Source organism: Teleopsis dalmanni, chromosome 2 (genome assembly GCF_002237135.1).
Source record: "Teleopsis dalmanni isolate 2A chromosome 2, ASM223713v2, whole genome shotgun sequence".
Lineage (NCBI taxonomy): Eukaryota > Metazoa > Arthropoda > Insecta > Diptera > Diopsidae > Teleopsis > Teleopsis dalmanni.
In genome coordinates this window covers 98,259,011-98,283,941 of record NC_051847.1, presented here as the reverse complement: position 1 = coordinate 98,283,941, position 24,931 = coordinate 98,259,011, and the positions used below count along the sequence as shown (strand labels likewise).

At 30.2% G+C, this 24,931-nt stretch overlaps 3 protein-coding genes across 5 annotated transcripts; 1 reads left to right on the top strand and 2 right to left on the bottom strand.

Annotated features, from left to right (window-relative positions):
* The first annotated feature begins 5,794 nt into the window (after positions 1–5,794).
* LOC119684921 (endoplasmic reticulum metallopeptidase 1) lies at positions 5,795–15,782 on the top strand. Of its 3 annotated transcripts, none has more exons than XM_038099060.1 (13): positions 5,795–5,928; positions 11,969–12,657; positions 12,722–12,806; positions 12,874–12,994; positions 13,048–13,202; positions 13,324–13,522; positions 13,575–13,759; positions 13,814–13,994; positions 14,075–14,259; positions 14,577–14,720; positions 14,802–15,010; positions 15,072–15,354; positions 15,428–15,782. In XM_038099060.1, exons 2-13 carry the CDS (start codon positions 11,987–11,989, stop codon positions 15,593–15,595), a joined length of 2,586 nt encoding a protein of 861 aa, XP_037954988.1. In that variant the 5' UTR covers positions 5,795–5,928; positions 11,969–11,986; the 3' UTR covers positions 15,596–15,782. The 3 variants fall into 3 exon arrangements, with proteins under 3 accessions (XP_037954988.1, XP_037954986.1, XP_037954987.1); XM_038099058.1 differs by lacking the exon at positions 5,795–5,928 and adding an exon at positions 5,947–6,407; XM_038099059.1 differs by lacking the exon at positions 5,795–5,928 and adding an exon at positions 7,798–7,816.
* A 29-nt stretch (positions 15,783–15,811) lies between these two features.
* On the bottom strand, positions 15,812–20,323 carry LOC119684919 (endoplasmic reticulum metallopeptidase 1). Its single transcript, XM_038099056.1, has 11 exons — positions 20,240–20,323; positions 18,299–18,981; positions 18,142–18,226; positions 17,815–18,090; positions 17,360–17,749; positions 17,119–17,299; positions 16,863–17,050; positions 16,663–16,806; positions 16,396–16,601; positions 16,053–16,335; positions 15,812–15,996 (listed from the first exon to the last, which is right to left on the bottom strand). The coding sequence occupies exons 2-11, from the start codon at positions 18,979–18,981 to the stop codon at positions 15,829–15,831; spliced, it is 2,604 nt and encodes an 867-aa protein (XP_037954984.1). The 5' UTR covers positions 20,240–20,323; the 3' UTR covers positions 15,812–15,828.
* Positions 20,324–20,534: 211 nt separating this feature from the next.
* Positions 20,535–23,713, bottom strand: LOC119684920 (endoplasmic reticulum metallopeptidase 1-like). The gene is made up of 10 exons (XM_038099057.1): positions 23,029–23,713; positions 22,890–22,974; positions 22,552–22,827; positions 22,110–22,499; positions 21,869–22,049; positions 21,613–21,800; positions 21,413–21,556; positions 21,134–21,339; positions 20,793–21,075; positions 20,535–20,728 (listed from the first exon to the last, which is right to left on the bottom strand). Exons 1-10 carry the CDS (start codon positions 23,697–23,699, stop codon positions 20,561–20,563), a joined length of 2,592 nt encoding a protein of 863 aa, XP_037954985.1. The 5' UTR covers positions 23,700–23,713; the 3' UTR covers positions 20,535–20,560.
* Positions 23,714–24,931: the final 1,218 nt, after the last annotated feature.

Here is a 24,931-nt window from a genome sequence, read left to right as displayed (position 1 = left end):
TAAAATCTCAACCAATTTGAACTAAATGAAAACTTCTTACATAGTGGTATGTTTTGATATTTAAACTTAAAAATTATCTAAAAATTGTGATATCGGAAAGATAAAATAGGTTCGTAAAGTAATTACAGACCATAAGAAATCCATTACGTATGTTTATGTATCGAAAATTTGATTTCTAGTAAAAAATCGAACTGAGATATAAAAAATATTCACATAAAACATTTTTATCTTTATTGAAATATTTTGATTGTCGGAGAAAAATATTTTTTATTATGACAAAGTTCGTATTTTATTGCACATTAGACATGTTATCTGAGGGTTTTACCACTAAAAACATTTAATGAAGTTTGCAAATCACAAAAACAAATTTGAAAACTTAATTTTATTGTTAAATTTTTCTGAAATTTATCAATGAAATCGAGAGGAAATAACATTTTTCTTAAACTTATTCCGGTAATGAATATAGATCAATATTAATTACTAATAATTCGGGATCTATTTCATATAAAAACTTAATAGGTTGAAAAACGCTTATTGATAATATGCTTCATTAAAAAATATTTTAAACATGGAATTAGTCATATCAATATTTGAAGCAAATAGTCGAAGTGATACATTCTACGTAAAAAGTATCCGGAATTATTAAAACATTCACAAATGCAGTAAATCAATTAAAATTTTATTGCATCCAAAGTGAACCCATAGTACGCTACCAAGTATATTTCAAGACTTGACCTAATCCACAACCAATTTTTTTCGTAAACTATAGTATGGCCTTGCACTTTGTCAAGGCCATACTATCTTTTATAGTTATCTTTTATAGTCGAAAACAACTTAAAATGCTATTCTCGAAATGTGCAATTCTTACTTCGGAAATAGAAAAAAGAGATACGGGTGTGTCCCTCCAAAATATCCATCATATTCGCTGATTATTTTGTCAAAACTCTAGTATAACAACAGTTTCATGCAATGGCGGGTAGGTAAAATAAAAACAGATCGTCTTCGAATTCTAAATAATATTCCAATCTCATGTGACTACGTAAATTCTATATTAACTTTTCTAAAATTGTGTGCAAATTCCAAGTGATTATTGCGGGATTATTGAATCCCATTTGTGTGCGTTAATTTGGTATATGAAAACGAAGAATACTCTACCGATCATTAAATTTATATGATGACAAAGAAAGAAAATCAATCGGTCTTAGTTTCTTTAAAAAATTTTCCTGTAAATTCAACTTGTCTAGTATAAAAATTAGTGAACATTCGGTATAGGTATATGGCAGGCATAAAGGAAAGTACGAGTATTACACAAAAATTTATATCTCTTGATGACTTGAAAATGACACGTTCCACAAAAAGAAAAAATTTCATAAAATATATTGTTTCGATATTTTTACATTTCATTTAATCACAATGTTGAGTTCTTTGTTGAAAATTGAGTAAATTATAAATTAAATTTTTATCCAGCATATGTTAAACAATGAACTGTAGTTCATGCAAAAGTATTGGCAAGTAAATTAAAAATAAAAATATGTTGAAAATTATTTACGAGGGTTATTCGAAAAATTTTGTACATAACATTAACAGGAATGTTTTATTAATTTTTGTTGTTTATATTATGTCTTCTGATATTATGTGTTCTTTACTCAACATACAAACTTTTAACGATGGTCTAACCTCTCCAATTCCTCAAATTTGTAGGGTCCTCAAACTGATATTTTACGATAATATCATATTTTTACTTAACTAGAATTTTAGTCTGGTCCAACCTCTCCAATCCCTCAAATTTGTGGGGTCCTCAAACTGATATTTTACGATAATATCATATTTTTACTTAACTAGAATTTTAGACTTGTTAAACTTTTCAACTTAGAAAATAACTGAAAGTTTGAAAGTATAGTGTAGAAGGTGTATAGTGAATTTCAGACATAGTGACTAAAAAAGTATGGGCCGGTGTCTTGTCTTGGTAAAATAAATTTCAATCCTTTGCAAATCGTCAGATTTTGCGGTTATGACAACGTTTAATGTATAATATCGTGCGGAACTATCCTACAATTTCTATTTGTAACCCTTTGCGGTGAAGGGGTTGAAATATTTCCGAGGTAAGGCATGGCTGTCGTAAAAGGCGACTAAAATCTCGGTGCCACGCCGACACTGAACAGAACTGTAAACGGTTGTATGTGTTGTCCCAGCCTGCGACATTTCAGCAGAGATGGCAATATTTGGTACTGCGGGGGTCAGTGGCCTGCATCTTTTGCTGTGCTGACCAGTTGAGGTTGGACTCGTAGTGGCTGTGATTAATACCCAAAATTACGCGGGAAGTATGATTCAGGTTTGTTTGTCATTCGGCGTGGAGTTGCGTATTCACCACCAGGTCCTACGATCCTGGAGGTAGACCTCGCACTAAACCAATTTGGAAGTTACGTCTGTACACATTTCTTCATTGGTACCGGCGGATATTTATTATGAAATTCCAATGGAGCGTTGATTGACGTATGTATTAATGCACGTGTTTTTTAACACCGTAATATTAGGCCGTCAAGGCATAGAATGTTACGTTAAAAAACATTAAGACATTGACAAGCTCCACTTGTTGTGTGATTATTTTCGAGGATTTTAATTAGCAACTCGCTGATCGCTTTCCCCTCCCCGATTTAAAGTACAGTCTTCGCTCTTTTTAAGCACTTTCACATTTTAATGCTGGTTTTGAATTGTTTTTCAGTCTCTGAAATATAGAGTTGCATCCAAATCTTCTCAGTAGTTTCAAATCTTCTCAAAAAATCAACCGTATTTTTCTTAACTTGCGCTAGTAAAGTCTTAAAATATGTTTAAATGTCTGCGGTTATAAAACTTTTTAACAACCCTCGTATATATAAAAATTAAATTGCAAATGCATGAACACAAATCGTGAGTCATTTCCACATTTTAAGAGGAAATTTATAAATTAATTGCAGTAACGTTATCATTGTGTAAAATATTGGAATGTGTGAAATATTGTCGTATCGCTGATATGCCTGAGCCTTTCGCTATATATGGTAAAATATATTTTTTGATAAATTAAAGTCAATGTGGTGAAATCAAAAAAGGCAGAATTTAGCGAATCACATTGTTGGTATATTAGGAGAGTAGATAGTTGAAGTTGAAAATTTACTACCCCATTCAATAATATTATTTGTCTTTTTAATCATATATGTTAGTAATCTGAAATTTATTTGTGTAATGATAATATAATATATTATATAAATATAAAATAATGATAAGGGTTTGACATTATATTTCTCTATTGCAGCTCTATTGTATTCTATTTAAATCTAAGGCATGAAAATAATTGTACCATTTTTATCATTTCTTCCATGTCTAAATTGTTAGATTATAAAATGTTGAGGCCCTCGCTCCACTTGGAGATGAGAATGACAAAAATAATTTTAGCTAATAACCGAATGATTTATATTTAAAATTATCTTAAAGAAATAATTATCATATACAATAGTATTATCTAGTACAGTATTATATATAGTATAGTATATATATAGTATAGTACAGTATTATATTAATAGTATTAATTATTTTTAAATTCTGTAGCTGGTTTTATTAAAATAACTACATGACATAGTGCTTTGAAATGAACAGGATTTCGAGAACAATTAGGAATAATGTTAAAAAACATGTTCAGTTGAGTTCGAAAGATCACAGAACGTGCAACTTTTTAATGAATTCAAATAAATCACGAACGCCTCTATACTGGATTCACTCGAGAATTTTGTGAGATATATTTAAAATATTTTTTTTCTTTTAAGATGGTTTCGACTTTAAAAGACAAAATATTAAACTGTAATTCATATAGTTTATTGGATTTCAGTTTTCATGTTTTTGTCATTAATACAGAATATTACCTCATATTGGTGTTAAAGTGGCGTAAATTAACTTTATATTATGGTATCTATAATATCTGGATGGGTGTTTTTTTGTATTGTGGGACGTTGGGATAGTACAACGTCCAGCAAGTGGCTCCCCTGAAGTGAAGGATTAGCCGAAGTAGACCACGAAACCACATGGGGTGTCTGCAAGAGTAAAAATAATTGAATTTTTTTTAATTGAATAATACTGGGAAAATTTTATCATTAGATATACCAATTGTATACTTCCAATGTTCCAATGTTCTTCTATATAAGTATTGTTTATTTTAATATTGAAAATATTTATAAGTACAGAGTTTTTTTCAGATATGTTTAAGCATAACTGCACATTTATTCTCCAAATGTTCTTATTGTATTTTCTTCTCGTTTCTTTCGATTCATCACTTTCTTATTTTCATATTTTCTTCTTGTTTTTCGTGTAATTGGTCAACATTTTGACTTTTGTTTATTTCACACACATAAATGAATGAGTTAGTTGAGCATTGACTACGTGCTTAAATGCAGTGAAGCAGTTTATTTCATGATTGTTACAAAATCAATTTTGTAGGGTGATTCAAACGCAGTTTGACAATGTCAATGTATGTTATAACTTTATTACTTTAATAAATTATATTGGGTATTTTTTAGTATCATATATGGGTAAGTGATTAAATATACGTTAAATTCAGAACACAAATAGCTACGATATCTCCAGTACAACTTCTAATAATTTGAAGTAAATGTTAGACATCCAGCTTCATTGAAAATAAAAAACAATAGATTATGATCTATATAATATAAATATTGTAACATAATTTACTACACAAATTCATATAAAGTATCGGACGTAGTCTGTATACTACAGTTTTGTATTTAATAATAAAGAGCATTAAGAGCTACATAAGGGCTATGTTATGTAGAAGTGTCATGGGCTCGTCATAAGCAATTATTGTTATTGTTTTCAATGCAAATTAAAAAATTGAGAGTGAGAGTAAAAGCTAAATCTCGGTTATAATCTTGGTCATGAGAACAGAGTATATCTGTGCCTCGGCACTTAGCCAAAGCAGTGTTATTCAGTAATAAATGTCAACATTTTTGTCTTTTGGAAGCAAATTATTACAATTTCTGTAACATTCTGCAAAACATGTATTTTTGTTATAGCCCAAAATAGACAATTTTGACGAACCCATGACATTCTACACAACATAGCCCTAAGGCATATTTATTTATGAACACCGAATATATAAACAGATTTTTCACTCAATCAATTTACTGGATTCTTTAATTTAAATACGTCTTTCTTTAAAAGTTTAGATTTACAAGTGATTTTCAGATTTACGAGGTACTTTAAATAGGAATTAAATTATTTTCTGTAAAATTATTACTAAAATAAACTTTTAAAACAAGAAGGTATTAAAGTATTAAACACTGATTGATATAATCGCACTAATCTGTGAGCTTGATATATATTAATAGTTAGTTTGTAATAGTTATCATAAGAATTACGATAAGTTTTCCTATAAATTTTTCAAATGGCACTCGTCTATTTAATTCATAAAAGCACCTTAATTGATTAGCTTTTAACGATATTTTATGACCAATTGATTGTTAATTAGCGATTAATAATGAGATCATTAATAACACATTGCAGGTTATTCAATTAATGCTAAAAATATTGCGATAATGATGGCTATATAACTTTTGTTGTTTGTCCTTACATTTTCGCTTTTTATAGAGACTGAGAAACCATTCAAGTAGCCGAAACAGACAAAATTTTGGTTAATTAAATTTAATCGCTTAAAGTACAGTACATTTTTACGATCGAGTACTGCGTCCGATATAAACACCTAAAAACATATGTTTTAAAAGCCAGTAGCGCTTTTCATGAAATATTTATTTTGATTGCGATCGTTGGCGCGATAGTACGTCTGTTGTCATTTGCAGCCAACATTTTTTAAACTGTGGTATCTGCAGACGAGTGTTAATAGTATATATTGAGTGCTGCAACTATCTACAACAAGAACTTAAAATTGTATGTCTTAAGAGAATATATTTTCATATATTATAGGCACTAGTACTGAAACTGAAACTCAAGAGATACGAAGCCACAAATACATTTTCCTAGTGCAATCCATAAACGTTTCATAAACGACGACGCTACTCAGATGAGTACTGAACGTCGGAGTGATCAGTTCTGTTTGCAATTTGGAAATAATTGACTTTCAACATTTTCAACATTTTCAACATTTCAAATGAGAGTGAATTTAATAATAGGAAAAAAAATAAAAAATTCAGCGCATATGTCAATTTGACTGCTTCTGACTGTGAACAAGTGACAAAATAAATAATCTCTGAGGCTGTCCAAATTGTGTATACTTGTGAAGATTTCTAACTCATAAGTGCATGAGCTCAGTTACTGCATAGATATATTTTCTTGCATACGATGAAATAAGTCTGATTAGAAGCGAAAATATATATTTATAAACAAAAGTTGTGTGTAACTGTGAAAAGGTAATTTGGTTTAAAAAACAAAAAAAAAAAAACCATTTGGTGTATAATAGTGTTATAGTCGCGATCCGTCACAAAAATTTCTAAGGTTTCATGTGCCTTCAATGAATTTTTCACATTTTTATTTCGAAAAATAAACAAAGAAAATAGCTTAGAAAGATGCATTGATGCATTGATGCAGCCAGTTGGTTATGAGGTTATTGACTCTCACTTTGTTAACATTTTGTGTGCAGCAAATCAACACGCTGTGTGTTCTTGGCACTCTCGTACTTATCCTTTCAAACGTTCAAACAACTCCAAAGACGACGGAACGTCTTAAGTTCGTAAGCTATAGTATGAAAAAAAAATTGACTGAGTGCCAAACATAATTTCTGTCAACTCCTAAGTCAGAGAAAGTGCAACATTTAATATAACTATTCTATTTATAAAATTTGTGCATTACGTAGACATGAAGTCTGAGCAACAAGTCTTTATTAGATTGAATAAAACCATTTGCCAGTATGTTGAATAACCATCCGGGAACTCGTTTCGATGTTTATAGTCGGTTGTTGCTAAACGGTAGAAATTCGGAAGAAATGCACATTTTCAGTGGGATGGAGTTACTTCAACGGAATGTTCACTGCAAAGATGGCTCTTTAATATTGAAGTAAATTCGTCCCACGCGTAAAGTTGCAAAATAACATAATCATTTACAAAACTACCATACGATTGTGTACAATAGTAATTCTATATTATTAACAAAGTGCTATCGGTTGATATGACAGATTTTCCCAAAAGTGAAATTATGCCATAGTGACTTAATTTTTAGCTCAGATTCTATTTAAAGACATTTATTATTACATTAGGTGTGGTGTGTAGAAGCCAAAACTAATAAAAACAATCACATATGTCTTTTTAGTACTTTTGTGGCACAAAATAACCAAACGAAATATAAATAAAAAATGTGTATTTTCAAATGAATGGTTTTAACGACGTTACAACTTATTTTCAACATCACATCAATAATATATTTTATATTCTGGGTCCAACTGGGTCCAAAATTTGACATTATAGCAAAAATATTTCTACATTAAGTGGACATAGTATAATCCAATGTTATGTTCATTCTCTCCGAATGTTTTCTTTGGGTTTTCCTTCTTTTAAATAGACTTCCCGAATTTTTTATACAAATTTGAACTGAAGTCATTCTGTAGAGTTTTATTGTGCATTTTTCGTGTTGTGTATAAAATTCTTTTAAAACAATTGAAAAAACTTCAAGTGAATTATTTTTTTGTAGTAAACAAATGTATTAACATTGATTCAACGGTCCAAAAACACATATGGAGAGCGAACATCATTAATCAGCAGTGCCTGCAACTAGTTCTTTATGTGGGCTCAACTGATGAATTTTACATTGAGTTGTCATTGCCGGTGTAAGTTGTCCTCGTACGAAACACCTCGTAACTCGTCTTTCCACTAGATCATAAGGCTTAGAATGGCACCACCATCAAAAGCGGTGATGCCATTCCAATGTCTTAATTATCGTATATCTCCCCGTTAAATAAATTGCAACAATTTTTTGTTTATAAATAAAAGTTCAATTGGCAATGTTTTTCTTATCAAATAAAATGATTTTCGCAATTCGCTGCGTTCCTTCAATAATTTCTTCACTCTGTCGAGCTTAGGTTTTTTGAACATTAACCTATTTGGTCGTTATAGGTATCATTCTGAGGTGTCATTCTGAGATTATATCTTGAATGGTACTTTTTGATATGTTCAGTTGAGAACTGATTTCTTTTCAATCTTAGCACGAATCTCTTTACATTTGACCCTTAACTTTTAAGCATTTTCATAGCATTTTTTAGCAGCTTAAGTTTCATTATAATTGTTTATAATTCAAGACATGAGATTTGTTACCAATGAGTTGTTCGAGGTCTTCAAAAATAGCCCAAATTGTGATTTTCCAGTTAAATATAAATCTATCATAATATTTAAATTAAATTCCATTCATCAAATGCCAATAAAATTTTTAAGATATCCAACAACTGCCATCAGTTTTAAAGTTGGTTGTGACCTGTATGTGCACTTACTATAAATATATCATATTGTGTATAATAATTTTTCAGATCTTAGAATTTTTAAAGATTATTACTCATAGATTTTTAAAAGCTTTCAGATATAACTCTTTGTTATAGTGCTAGTGTTAACTATTAAATTTTTATCGTATTAACATATATGACCATCTCAATGTTATGTTTCTTATTTATATTTATTTGTATTTCTTAAAAGGAGTCAAGTTTTAAAAGCCTATGGCTGGTATCAAGTTTATGTTTAATTAAAAACTTGAACCCGCGTTAAAGTCCCCTTAAGCATAGAAATGAAAAAACACCTTATGGTAAATATATCAAAATTAGTAAATTTGACTCGATTAACAGTTCAGACGATAATAAGAAATTATAAAAATACTGGTTCTACTGAAAATAAGCCTCGCAGTGGCCGCCCAAGGATACTCACACGTAGGGATGTCAACTTGGTTTTAAAAGAAGTTAACAAAAATCCGAAAGTAAGTGCCTTGAAATTAGTCGAACACATTGCTAGTGCAACTAGGAAGCATGCCAATCTACGTCACAGCTATTTTTCCTACTTCAGTTGCAGTTACGGCTCCCAAAACCATAGCACTGCCACCACCATGCTTTACAGTTGGCATTGTATGCTTCGGGTTCAGTGCTGTTTTCGCTTTCCTCCAAACTTTAGCTCTCCCATCGCTTTTAAATATATTGAATTTGGATTCATCTGTAAATAAAACTTGCTTCCCGAAATCAAAATCCTTTTCTTTATATTGTTTGGCAAACTCCAAGCACAGCTTTCGGTTTTTTTCAGAAATTAAAGGTTCTTTGCGTGGTATTCTATCATGAAAACCGTGGCTGTTCAACGTTCTTTGTACTATACGTGGATTGACATGCTTTCCAGTTGCACTAGCAATGTGCTCGACTAATTTTAAGGCACTTACTATCGGATTTTTGTTAACTTCTTTTAAAACCAAGCTGACATCCCTAAGTGTGAGTATCCTTGGGCGGCCACTGCGAGGCTTATTTTCAGTAGAACCAGTATTTTTATAATTTCTTATTATCGTCTGAACTGTTGATCGAGTCAAATTTACTAATTTTGATATTTTTACCATAACCAGATTTCGCATATCACTTGAAATTTCTTTTCGTGGACCCATTGTGTCAATTAAATACCACTCACAAAGCACAACTAAGTATATTATATAAATGAATGACTCATGCCACAAGCATGAAATATGAAAAACGGTACTTTCCCGTTTAACATTTAAATTACTGTCGACTAAATGTAACAATCAATGAAGTGTATGTAGAATTTTGTCAATGATTTTTTTAGGTTTTTTTCGAATAACTTCGTTAATTTATATTGATGAATGAATTTTCTTTTGTTTATTATTATTAAAAAACAGTTCTAAACAAAACTGTATCATTACTTTTTTCTATTATGTCTTTGGATTTACGAGCTAGCAGAAATGGGGGGTGTATGTAGAGTTTTGTCGCTCACTGTATACATATTAATCGATACATACTACATATTAATTATTATAGAGTTTATTTAGATAATTAAAAAAAATATTTAATTTAATTATTGAGTTTAAAAACTCTGCACCGATTGTAAGGACGAATAGACTTAATTGTGTTTTCATATTAAAATTTTTTTCATGGTGTCTCAAATATGATTATCAATGATAAGTAGATATGTAGTTATTCTAAAATAATATTTGAAAAAAATTCTTGACATTATTTATAAACTTCTGAAAAATATATCTGCAGAAAATACAGGTATAAAAATTATTATATTTTTATGTGGTCATAAAAAAAAGTAATTAACTTTTGATAATAAATTTTATTTTAGATTAGAGAAATAACCTTTCACTGAATAAAAATTCTCAAAGTTTTGAACTACAGTTGTATTATTTATCTTCTAATTGCCTAATTGATAAGGTAGTTAAAAGTTAAAATTCTGCGTACAATAATAGACATGGCCATAAAGTTAATAAGCACTTTATTTTTATTGATAATCTATCAGTACGTATAACTGATCCATGTATATGCCTTCAAAATATCGCACTTTCACATTTCTGAGTACGAATATTATAATTGTGAACTAATTAGTAACTTTATCATTTTATGCAATTTACTATTATAAACATTTCTGATCTTTGACCAAAAATACCTTATAGAACACATAGAACTATGAAAAGTAGTTTTATTTTCTAATGTTCTTATTTTTCCATATATAAAATTTATTATTCACATTTTTGTACTTGCATCTGTTGGAATATTTATTAGCATCATCATTTATATATGAATGCGTCTGTGTTCAAGTATGAATGTTAGTATTAAAATCGAATAACGTAAATTCATTAGTGTTAAATTTAATTAAAATCATTTACTATAATCCTTGATAGTAATTTCTTCCATTGAAATAACGCTATTTATTATTTTTAAACTTTTACAAAGAGGTGTTTCGAACAGTAGTGATCTATAACAACAAAAATAATTTTTTTTATTAATTTAATTAATTGAATTTTTGGCCGACCATACATCTGTTTCGAATGTTGCCAAATACCCTTCATCTGTGGTCTTGGAAATAATTCTTGAATTTAATTATTCGAGGAATCAAACTTGTGCCCTGCCAAATTTGAAGCTCAGAGTCAGCGTATCTTAACCAACTGACCCAAAAACATATTTGACTTATATGTTCGCATATTTTTCTTGAGTTTTGTTAATTTACTGTGCAAGTTTTATTAACAAATAAAACTGTGTTTATATTAGAACGAAATCATAAACTAGCTGTAAAATAATTTAATTAATTAATTATATTTTTATTTTAAATTGTTAAATTTCATACTATTCTGTATGTAGAGGCATTATTTGTTTGTTTTGCTAAAGTTTTACTAAATTTGTTTTTCATTAAAGATAAAAAATATATATATATAAGCATATAAATACGTGCACCATGTAATGTCTCATTATACCATCAACAAAGTAATGTTTTATGTGTTAAAGCTCCTAACAGTTTTGATTTCTCCTATTTGAGCCTGAAAATATACGACTTTTCAATGTATTTATGATGTGTATGACTTCTTTATTAAAAACGTTGAAGATGTTTTTGTATATTGGACTTCAAACTAAACTAACAGATGGATATGATTAGATATATAGGTCAAATTGCTAAGAATAGTTAATGAGCTATACATATATACATAGTGTTCGAAAGGAATAGCATTAAAACTAGAGTTTCGGATCGGAATTTAACCGTAAACCGAAAATCGAACTGATCTGAAAACTGTAGTTCAAATATAAATTCTCTAAGTCAAAAATCGCAAAACTATGTAGATATATTTCTAAGAAGGGGACCTGATAATGAAATGATATTTTTTTTAAACTGGACTAGAACCCATCAATTTCCCGACAACAATATTTAATTGCATTCTATATAGTAAATTTACCGATTATTATTATATTTGTTTAAATATATAAATAATTACATATTATTTTTATTTATATTTTTAGAGCTTAGTAATACACAAAATGAATTCAAAGTATGAGAAAATGAAGATCACATATAGTCGCAGCAAAGTCGGTTGGTATTGGTCGCCATTATTTGTGGCATTTTGGTTCCTGTTGTTCTATCTTGTCGCTATACCAAGTTTTAACAGATTTCCTGAAAATTTGAAATTGGAAGATGAATCGAAATATCCGGGTCGATTTATAGGTGAACGTGCAGAAAGTACTTTGCTTAAACTTTCAAAAATTGGTCCCAAAATTGTTGGTAGTCCAGCAAATGAACAAGGCGCTATCCAATTTTTACTAAATGAAATAGATAAAATTATTTACGAATCTCGCTCTGATTTATACAACATTGAACAAGATGTACAAATCGCTACAGGAAATTATGTGCTATGGAAGATGGTAAATAGTTACCAGAGCATACAAAATGTTGTTGTGAAATTGACGCCAATAAATAATAATAGTACGGCCTGTTTGCTAATAAACAGTCATTATGATTCTGTACCAGGTAGCTCGGGTGCAGGTGATGCTGGTATGATGATTGTTATAATGCTTGAGGTTTTACGCGTACTTTCAAAATATGATACTCCTTTAAGTCATCCAATTGTGTTTCTCTTTAATGGTGCAGAAGAGAATCCTCTACAGGGCTCACATGCTTTTATAACACAACACAAATGGGCAGAAAATGTTAGGTAAATTTTTATAAAAACAACAACAATAAATTAATTTTTATAGACATGATCTTTAATATTACAGAGCTGTTATTAATTTGGATTCTGCTGGTTCTGGTGGTCGCGAAATATTATTTCAATCCGGTCCAGATCATCCATGGCTTATGAAGGTAAATTGATATCTTCGTTTAAAATTTTTTGTGTTTCATATGTAAAATGAAATAAATGCTTTTGCAGTATTATGGTGCCAATATAATGCATCCTTATGCTTCCACTATCGGAGAAGAACTTTTTCAGAATGGTTTTATTCCATCAGAGACTGATTTTAGAATTTTTAGAGATTTTGGTAACATACCTGGTAAGTACAACGTTGAAATTTTATATTATAATAATTAATATCACAAATTTAAGGCCTTGATATGGCACATACTTTTAATGGATACGTGTATCATACAAAATTTGATCGTTTTAATTTGATACCACGAAACACTTACCAATTGACTGGAGATAATGTACTAGCCTTAACAAAAGCTCTAGCGAATGCACCAGAATTGGAAGATCCAGCGGTTAGTATTGCACATTATAGTTAGCTGATTTTACTGTCCATTTAGAACACAACATTTGCAACTATAATATTGCTTAATAAGTTTTATCAAGTCTAACTATTGGATTTTAATTTTTTACTAGAAATATGCTGAGGGACACACAATTTTTTATGATATGTTGGGTTGGTTTATGATCTACTATTCTGAGACCACAGGTGTTATTATAAACATTGTCGTGTGCGTTATTGCAATAGCAACAATTTTGGTTTATATATGGAATATGGCGCATCAGACTGGCATGTTTCGACGTCGTATATTCATCAAGTTTGGCATCCTTTTTGGTATTTCATGTTAAATTCTGTTTTGCTATTCGTTACAATTCTATATTTTTAGGTATTCAATTGGCTGCTGTGGTGCTGGCATTTTTACTAACTATGACGATTACTGTCTTTTTGGATGCGGTGGGTTTATCAATGTCTTGGTTTTCACAATCTTGGATAATCTTTGGACTATACTTTTGCCCCATGTTTTTTGTAATGGGCATAATTCCTGCAATATACTTAAGTCGCATAAAAGAGGTATACATTTTTGTTAAATCATATTTAATATAATTTTAATTTTTTTTCGTTTAGCATGGACTTCCCATAGGCTATGCAATTCAACTGTTAATGCATGCACATTGCCTGATATTGACTGTATTAACTATTATTATGATCTCATTGGGAATACGGTCCACATTTATAATTATGTTCTGCATTGGTTTCTACACACTTTCAGTGATATTAAATATGCTTACGTGTTTTCATAATAAAAGTAAGCTAAACACTATTTATTTAAATTAATTTTTAATTATATATAAAAATATTTCTTAAATAATTTTTCCTTAATTAAAGCTTTTCTTTGGCTCATACCTCATACAATTTGCCAACTACTCCCATATATGTTTTACACATATATCTGTTATGCATTTTTTTTGACATTTATACCAATGCAAGGAAGAGATGGAGCAAATACTAATCCTGAACTTTTAATGGGTGGATTTACAGCAATAATGTGTTTATTATTCGCCCCTTTCATAGTAAGTTTTTTAATAGAATATATTCAATTTTATTATTGATTTGACAACTCTTCGAAACCTAGTATAAAACATATAAAAATTAGTAGTAAACATTTATTATCTCTTGAATTTTTGTGTTCCTTAAACGATTTCAGTGAGAATATATATATACTATTTTTGTTATGTTGGACTGAGTACATCAATTGTTCGATGTGTTAAATTCTTTTTTTTTAGATATTTTTGTCGGATGTTCCGTATTTACGTTACGTTACATATTTTTTATCTATGAAATTTGTAAATGTAAAATTTATTTCTAAAATATTTTTTTTTCTTCTCAGATTCCCTTATTTTGCCTCTTTCGAAAATCGAAAACAATTATTTCTATCTTTGGTGGAATATGCATTATATTCATAATATTGGCTGCCACACCGGTTGGTTTCCCTTATGTTGAAAAGGAAGCCCCACAACGCTTTTACGCAGTTGTGAGTATATTCAAAAACGAGTGCTACTAATTGGTATTAACATATTTATACGTTATTTATATGTATTTGTATAATTTTAAGCATACAACACGAACTTTCCACAATGGAGACTCGGAAATGTCGGTTCGACGCTCAGATTCGGGATTCTACGTAGTTCCAGTTGATCGTCGTCCACATTCGATCGATGAAATGTTTGATAATACCAATCTTACAAAATCGAATAAGGCTGATTGTGACAGGGAACTAATGTGTGGATATCCAATTTATAGTTCACGTTGGTTAGGATGGAAGTATGTCATTATATAATTGATATATAATTTTTTACTGATCTAAACAAATTATTTTACACAGAGAACAAAGCTTTTGGATACCCGGTCCAGAACCAAATAAGGAAGGATGGCCGACATTAAAAATATTATCAAAGGAACGTTCCTCATCAACGAATATTTTATATACACTAGAAATATCTGGACCAGACCACATGAGCTTATTTATTAATCCTGTAGAGGACGCAAAATTAGTAGATTGGTCTTTTGACAAAGAACCAATAGAAAAAGGATTTTCTAAACCATATTTTGTTTACTTCTCATATGCTTTGGATCCAACACCTTTAAGATTTATATTAGAATTTGAAGTAATAATTGAAACTATTGAGAAAAATTATATATATATTTATCCTAAATTATTTAATTTTCTTCTCTTTGTAGCGCGGTAGTCCCGATTGGAGTGGTTATTCATTTGATATTGCTATTATTGGACATAAAGTGCATCACGACATTTACAATACGGATGAATTTAGAGAATTTTTAGCACGTTTTCCCAAATGGGCACACGTGAGTGCTTGGACCAGTTCATATGAAAGTTGGACACTTTAATTTTACGTTCATTTGTTGGAACACAATTATTTCTGATGCCATACTATTGCGTTTTATATCGGTTGTGAAACGAATTTCACCGCAAAAATAAAAAATTTGTGATTTTTACGAGTCCTTTCGAACAAAATGTTGTTTTCTAATTCTCAACATGCTTTAAAGAATACGATTTAAGTAATTTTTAATTTAATTTATATTTTGTATTTAAATAAAATAAATTGTTTTTATACATTATTTTAAAACATCCAACTATTAAAAGACGCAATCCATTTAGTTGCATAGGACCATTCAGGAAACGATTTTAGGAATGTTTTATACTCTTCAGTGAAATCGTTTTCATGATATAGAAAGTGAGCTCCAACACCAATTCTGAAAGTGGGGCCTTCATATGTTGGCGAGTCACGCTAAACAGAAATAATGATAATGCAATTTTTTTAAAATATATAACATTATGTTATACCTCAAATTCTATCCAAAAATAAAGCGGTGTAGTATCCATTGAATAAACATGATAAACAAAGTACGGTGTTGCAAAATTTTCTTTCAAAGGAGTATCATCAAAAGACCAGTCAGTCACTTTAGTACCGGAATATGGGTCTATATAAATCACAATTCGATCGGCTGCTTTAACTGAGAATTCGAAACGAATTTTTGCATTTGGAAGGTATTCTTTTTTTAAAAGTTTCAATTCAGTTTCTATGGGGAATACTGGAGTTGTTGCAGGTATCCAACGTGACGAATTTCTAAACAAAAATATCAATAATTAGTACATATTCTACTTTTTTATTCTACGTTCATTTTACTTCCAATCCATCCATCTTGTGTTATACAGTGGTAAACCACAAAATACCTCAGACGCGCATTCTTCTTGTATCCAAGATTGTTCAAACGCATCTTTAAAAGTTGAATCATCAAGTGTTTTTGGACGGGTATCAACTGGTTGAATATAAAATCCAGAATTGTTTTTGGTAACGAAGCCGTCAAAATCATGAATTACACGATTTGTGTGCTAGGAAAAAAAGAATATAGAGTTAGTATTCCGTTTTTCATTTCATTGCATTTAAATATACCAAAACATAAAACCTTTGCGCAGCAACATCCTTTTTATAAGGGAAACCAGCTGGGGTAGCAGCAATTATTACGAAAATTATTGTCAATATACCGAAAACGGATATAAGTGTTATTGATTTTCTGAACTTATGTAAAATTGGTAACTAGTAAAATAGTAAGTAGTAAGTAAGTAACAAAGCATATAAGACTCCAAGCTTACTATAAAACCGGCGAAGTGAATTGACATAATTGCGGTGAATCCAGAAATAAATAGTTCCGGGTTACTCGTAGGACCATCACGCCCTTGCATTGGAATAAAAGTTTTCAAAAAAGCAAACGTCAGATATGTATAAAACCAAAATGGAAAAAGTTGACACAATAAGTGGATGCAAATGTAGTAATCTCTTCCTGAAACATTTTAGAGGATATGGTTACATAGTTCTAATATGCGAAATTATATGTCGAAGGATGTTTACCTTTGAATATAAATTTGGCCAAAATATTAAGAATTACTGATATCGCGTAAAAGAATATTGCAATCATTGGAAAGAACGCTGAACGTATACTAAGTCCAGTCATCAAAAGACATATGAAAACCAATATAATGCAATGGGCATGCATAAAGAAGGCTATGGTATCATTAAGTTTTAAACTCGTCTACAAAATTGTGATGGATTAGTAATAAAGGAAAATTTTGATTTGTGCTAATGTGGTTACTATTTTTTTTGTCCAGTGTATGTAGAGTGCAGGTATCATACTCAATGTGAAAAACATTGGACAAAAGTATAATCCAAATATAAGCCACTCTTCTGAGTACCATGCTTGTGTCAAACCCATAGCGTCAACAATAACTCCAATTAGAATTGTTACTCCCATAGCTACGGAGACTGCAAGAATTTGAACTGCTATGATTATGGAAAATTTCATATAAACATGCTTAGCCGATTCGATGTATTTTTCCTTTGTAGTCATATATATTGAAACGCATATTGCAATCAGAGCACATACGGACGATGTAATGTTAATAGCTATTCCAGTAGATTCTTTGTAGAATATCATAAACCAACCTAAATAATCATAAAATACTGTGTGCCCTTCCGAATATTCCTTTTATAAAATAAAAAATGTATAATTACAGTAGAAAGTATTATATGTAAAATTCAAGGTAATACCTTAGGATTTTCTAGCTCCTTTGCATTGGCTAAAGCCCAAGTAAGAGCAAGTACATTTTCACCTGTTGTTTGATATGTTCCACGTTCCAAGTTACCGAAATTATCATATTTTGTGTGGTAAACATATCCATTTAAAGTATGTGCCATATCTAGACCAGGCAATCCATGGTAATCACGAAAAACACGAAAATCGGTGTCAGATGGTATAAAATCATTTTGAAACAATTCTTCTCCAATCGTTGACGCATATGGATGTACAGCACTTTTTTTATAGTACTAAAAAGTGCAAGTTTTTGAAATGTTATATGTGACCAACGTTAATTATACCTTCATTAACCATGGATGATTAGGACCAGATTGAAATAAGATTTCACGACCACCAGATCCAGCTGAATCCAAATTTATTAAAGCTCTATAATAATTATAGTTAGTAGATTAGTAGAAATATATATATATAACTTTTACGCAAACTTCAATTTTTTACTTGCAATTTTGTGCCCATTCGTGTTGCGTTATAAAGCCATGCGCTGCAAGTAAATTACTTTCTTCTGCACCATTAAAAAGGAATACTATTGGATTATTTAGTGGCTTATCTGATATTGAAATTACACGTAATGTTTCTAGCATTACGACAATCATAACACCTGCATCTGCTGCGGCTGGAGAACCCACTTCTGAATCAAAATGAGAATTTACGAGCAAATATGATTCACTTTTTGAGTTTTTCGGTGATATCTTTACGATCACATTTGACACATTATGATAACTGGTAGCCATACCCCATAGCATAAATTTGCCAGAAGAATATTGCACATTAACATCAATATCATATAGGTCAGTACGTGCGGAAGCTTTAATTTTTTCTATTTCTTTTCGCAAAAAGTTAATTGCATGTACCTCATTTTCCACAGTACCCGTTAACTTAATACCAATTGATGCCAGTTCTAATAGTTGTATTTGTGCACGTTCTCCAATAAACTGATCAGGGTATTTATGTTCATCACGTATAAGCAGGGTCTCAGGATAAGAATAAAAACTTGGTATTACCGCCACATAAAAAAGCAGAAACCAAATTGCGCAATATACAGGTGCCCAGTACCACTGAAATTTAGTCGATTCCTTTTTATCGGTAGAATCCGAAAACAGTTCTGACATTGCTGAAGTCATCTGAAATAAAAAAAAATATTATCGCAACTGAACTGCAGAAAGACTATAAAAATGTTTTATAATGTAAACTAAATTTTACATCTTATCAACACCTCCGTAAGTACAAGGTTAATCACTATAGCCCAAGTCGATAATAAGTCATGGAAATAGGTAAATAAGTAAATATTATGAATAAAAAGATCAAAATAATCATTTACGTTTAATTTAACTTAACTATTAGATTATATTTGATATAAATATGTTAAGTGAAACGTGAATAAAATGTGAGGCGACGAGAAGTAAGTATTCCTCGCTTGGAGAAACTCATTGACTTGTAATGGATATTAATTCGGAGTTAGCATTATAATTTGCAATTTGGAAGAATTGAAATTATTACAATATGAAATATGTCTTGGCCTCAACATTCTCCCTCTCAACATTACTCATCCATTTGCCAAATCAAAATACATTCATATTTTTTGCTTAGTTCTGGGGTAACAGCTTCGACTGAGTTTCCCGAATGCGATGCATGTAATCGTATATAGTCGCAAACGCTGGTGCAAATATGTTTTGTTCATAACTCAACTTAGTATCTTACCTTATGTATTAAGTTATTTTCAAGTCTTTTGTAAACAATTCATAAATTTCACAATATTATTATCATTGCTTACTTCAGTGAACCACAGAAATGAAATCTAGCAATGAAATTTGACAGATGAAAGATGTTCGTTGAAAATAAATGTGACCAAACTGCGGCGGCCCTCCAACGATATAATAGCACCGCTTTGTAGAGATGGATTATCACAGTTACTTAAATAATTAGAGAAGATTAAGGTTGTTTAAAATTTTAAAATTTTATGATATAAAAATGTTAAGCCAGAAATTTTCTCATGACAACGAATTAACTTTACACTTCCTCCATCGATATATCTGAGGTATAATCTTGTGAACTTTTTGAAATCGATAAAACACTTCCGTTGGCTTTAATCGAATATTGAATATTGGATAATAACGCATATTTCACTGTAATAAAACATCGGATATTTTCGAAATTTCAACACAATTCTATATTTCATGAAGTAAAGTAAATTTATTAAAAAATTTATAATTCATATTTGCAATTTTTTTTTATTCGTAATACAAATTCCAAATCACTTTTTTATTAAATAAATTTGTTTATACATTTTACTTTCAATTAATTAAGGTATTCGATGGGATACCATATTTCTTTTTGCAACAGGAAATATTACCCTCAAAAACACATTAAGTTTCTTCTTACCTGGCCTGCCTATTTTTAAATATTAATGTTACTGTAGCCAGTAAGCAATTGCCCCAATAAATAAGCTCTATGCGATAACTTAACAGAAAACCTACTAAATTGAAAATTCTTTAATAAAACCGAATTATGTATTTTAATTACCTCGTAGATAAGATTAATATTTTGCGGCTGATTATCAATATTTGAATTGTATTGTTTTACTAATGATTAAGTAGCTAAGCAATACGCTAATTTGATAAACTTACTTATCACAACTGATATAACTATAAAAGCTAGTATTTTTTATGTACTACAATAATTTAATGTTCTTTCAAATTCATCTTAAAAGTACCAGCTTTCAAAAGTTGCAGTCCAAGTAGCGGGGTAGGCCCAATCTGGAAATGATTTGATAAAGTCTTTGAATTCATCCGTGTAATATTCGTTGTGATATAGAAAATGTGTGACAATGCCGATTCTCATTGCAGGACCTTCGAGTTGTACATCGTTGAGCTACGGATTAAGTTTAATTTATATTTCAAGATTTTTATTTAAAAATATATTTTTACGTGTTTACCTGCATCTGAATCCAAAATTGAACTGAATTATCGGTTTTTGCATTAAAGTAATATATATAGTAAGGAGGCTTATATGAATTGTTCAAAACTGTGGTGTCGAAAGACCAGTTTTTCACTTTGAAATCATGCATTGGTTCTACATATAAACTAAAACGATCAGATGACTTTACGTTAAAATTGTATTTTACATTTGTTGAGTCAATGATTTCCCTGGATAGGAGACGAATCTCAGTATCCATAATTGGTTTTATAGGTACTGCGGGAATCCAACGACCGTATAATCTAAAATATTTAAATCGTATAAAATTTATTAAAATAATGATTTAAAAATTATTAAAACCTTTCAGTTTGCCAGTTTGAATAGTACAGAGGTAGCCCACAAATAAGTTCCTGCTCACATTCTTCCTCCATCCATGACTGCGGTAGAGCATTTTTGTATACAGAATTTTCTAAAGAATCGTAACGTGTATCTTCAGGTTGTACGTAAAATCCAGAGTCATTTTTGACTATATTTCCATTAACATCATGTATAATACGGTTTGAATGCTTTTGTACATAATTCAATAACGATTATAAATAAATATCTTCTAGCAAACTTAATGAAAATTTTAATACATACCAAAGCAAAAAATCTTTGTGCAGCAACGTTCTTTTTATAAGGGAAACCAGCTGGGGTAGCAGCAATTATTACAAAAATTATTGTCAATATACCGAAAACGGATATAAGTGTCATTGATTTTTTGAACTTATGTAAAATTGGCAACTAGTAAAATAGTAAGTAGTAAGTAAGTAACAAAGCATATAAGACTTCAAGCTTACTATAAAACCGGCGAAGTGAATTGACATAATTGCGCTGAATCCAGATATAAGTAGTTCCGGGTTACTCGTAGCACCATCACGCCCTTGCATTGGAATAAAAGTTTTTAAAAAAGCAAAAGTCAGGTAAGTGTAATACCAAAAAGGTAAAAGTTGACACAATAAGTGGATGCAAATGAAGTAGTCTTTTCCTAAAACATTTTAGAGGATATGGTTACATAGTTCTAATATGCGAAATTATATGTCGAAGCATGTTTACCTTTGCATATAAACTTGGCCAAAATATTTAGAATTACTGATATCGCGTAAAAGAATATTGCAATCATTGGAAAGAACGCTGAACGTATACTAAGTCCAGTCATCAAAAGACATATGAAAACCAATATGATGCAATGGGTATGCATAAAGAAGGCTATGGTATCATTAAGTTTTAAACTCGTCTACAAAATTGTGATGGATTAGTAATAAAGGAAAATTTTGATTTGTGCTAATGTGATTACTATTTTTTTTGTCCAGTGTATGTAGAGAGCAGGTATCATACTCAATGTGAAAAACATTGGGCAAAAGTATAATCCAAATATAAGCCACTCTTCTGAGTACCATGCTTGTGTCAAACCCATAGCGTCAACAATAACTCCAATTAGAATTGTTACTCCCATAGCTACGGAGACCGTAAGAATTTGAACTGCTATGATTATGGAAAATTTCATATAAACATGCTTAGCCGATTCGATATATTTTTCCTTTGTAGTCATATATATTGAAACGCATATTGCGATCAGAGCACATACGGACGATGTAATGTTAATAGCTATTCCAGTAGATTCTTTGTAGAATATCATAAACCATCCAAGATAATCGTAGAATATTGTGTGTCCTTCAGAATAAATCTACAAAAGTAGATATAGAATAAGTTTATCAAATAGGACTATATATTGTTACCTCTGTATTTTGCATTTCATCCGCATTTGCTAATGCCCAAGCTAAAGCAAGTATATTCTCACCGGTGGTTTGATATGTTCCTCTTTCAAGGTTTGTAATTGTGTCATATTTCGTATGGTATACATATCCATTTAAAGTGTGAGCCATATCCAATCCGGGTATATTTCCATAATCTCGAAAAACACGAAAATCTGTATCCGATGGTATATAATTGTTTTGAAAGAGTTCTTCTGCTAAAGTGGTTGCATATGGATTAGGTGCGCTTTTACTATAATACTAAATATAATATTATCTAAAAACTGCTTAATTTTGCATTCTTAAATTGGTACAATATTCACCTTCATTAACCAAGGATGATTTGGGCCAGTTTGAAAAAGAACTTCTCTTCCACCAGACCCAGCTGAATCAAGATTTATGAGTGCCCTTTATATATTCATAATAATATTTTATAACATTTATAATAGTAACGTCACTTACTTGCAAAACGGAGCCCATTCATGTTGTGTAATAAATGCATGTGATCCAAGTAATCTAGTTTCTTCGGCACCATTTAATAGAAAGACAATTGCATTTTTCAGAGGTCTTTCTGATATCGAAATAACTCTCAAAGTTTCAAGCATAATTGCAATCATGACACCAGCATCACCTGCACCTGGAGAACCCATTTCGCTGTCAAAATGTGAATTTATTAAGAGAAAAGATTTACTCTCCGAATTTTTGGTAGCAATTTTTACTGCTATATTTGTGACGTTATTGTAGTTGATGGTTAAACGGTTTAAACGAAAATCTCCCGAAGCTTTTTGTACATTAACGTCTATATTGTATAGGTCACTACGAGAAGCATTTTTGATTTTACTTATTTCTTGAAGTAAATAATTTACAGCAGTTATTTCATTTGCAGGTGATCCAGCAACTTTTACGCCAATGGTGGCTAATCCAACCAGCTGGGCATGTGCTCTTTCTCCAATAAACTGGTCGGTGTATTTATCTTCATCTCTTATAAATTTAGTTTCAGGATAAGAATAGAAACTGGGAATCGTTGCTACATAGAATAGCAAATACCATACAACGCAAAATACTACTGCCAAGTAAAATGGATGTTTTTTATTTTTATGAGAGATTGATTTTTCTTCTTCTAATAATGTCATTTCAGTTAAAATTCTCTTTTTCTCTTTTTATATACAAATTTAATTCAAAAATTCAAACAAAAGCTAGCGTTAATGTAATCTTAATTTAATATTTTCCGCTTTTGGGACTAAAAACCGCTATAAACTAACGACACTTTCATACTGAGGTATAAAAGAATGTTTCGTTTCATTATTTATACTCATTTTAAATTCTTATCAATTTAAACCTAATAAACGTGAAGAACTGTGATACTTGATAGTACTACTATTCACACAAAAACGTACATCTAAGCAGAATACTTGTGCAGTCCTTAACAACAACAAATTAAAATAACGATAAGACAAGACCGAATGAGGTGGGCCTCTTTTATTTTTCGAGAACAATTATATTTTTTTGTCTTTTAAAATAAACTCAATTTTATAATACTCTATTTAGAAATAATAGGTCTCAATTAGCGATAGTTGCAACAATTGAATACATGTTTTCACTACAGATGTATAATTCAAATTAAGTGTTTATACTACAACAAATCAATTAGCGAATACCAAAATTAAAAAAAAACGCAAGGAAATAATCTATCACAAAAAGTTTTAAATTTTATTTAATTGAGAAATCATGATTTAGACTATAATGGTGCTATTTTGAAAAAATGCGACTAATTGCTACACTATTAACTAGTTAATTGCAAAAATAGTTTGTAAATTTTGGAGTAGATGTACTCTAGAACTATTTGTTAAACAAATATTACCTATATTACCTACATTTTTTTAAATATTATTCAATTTCTAAGATTATATTTCATAATTCCCTAAGGATGGTTGACAATGGCTTGTAATTGTCTTTTTCTCTTAAATAATAAAAACATTTCACAAAATTAAAATGTCATTATAAACTATATTTTTAATCACGGCAATCGGAATAAAATATTTTACTATTACCCTAATTAAAGTGTAGTGAGCATTCACATACTTGTGTAGCTGACTTTATATTAACATTCCATTCTCCATATTTTGTTGGAATGTTCATGCCATGGGAATCGGACACCGTATTGAAGACTACAGAGGTGTATATGATTGCACATAGGTGCAGCTAATCCATTATAACTATTAATGATGCACGTAAATTTATTTTTTTAAAAAAATTCATTCAAAATTTGAATATCAATATTAATAAACTTTTACTTTTGAAGCTTTCTACACACAGTGGCTCAAAGATATAAAGCAAGTGTTTGGAAAAAATTCAATGGTAAAAC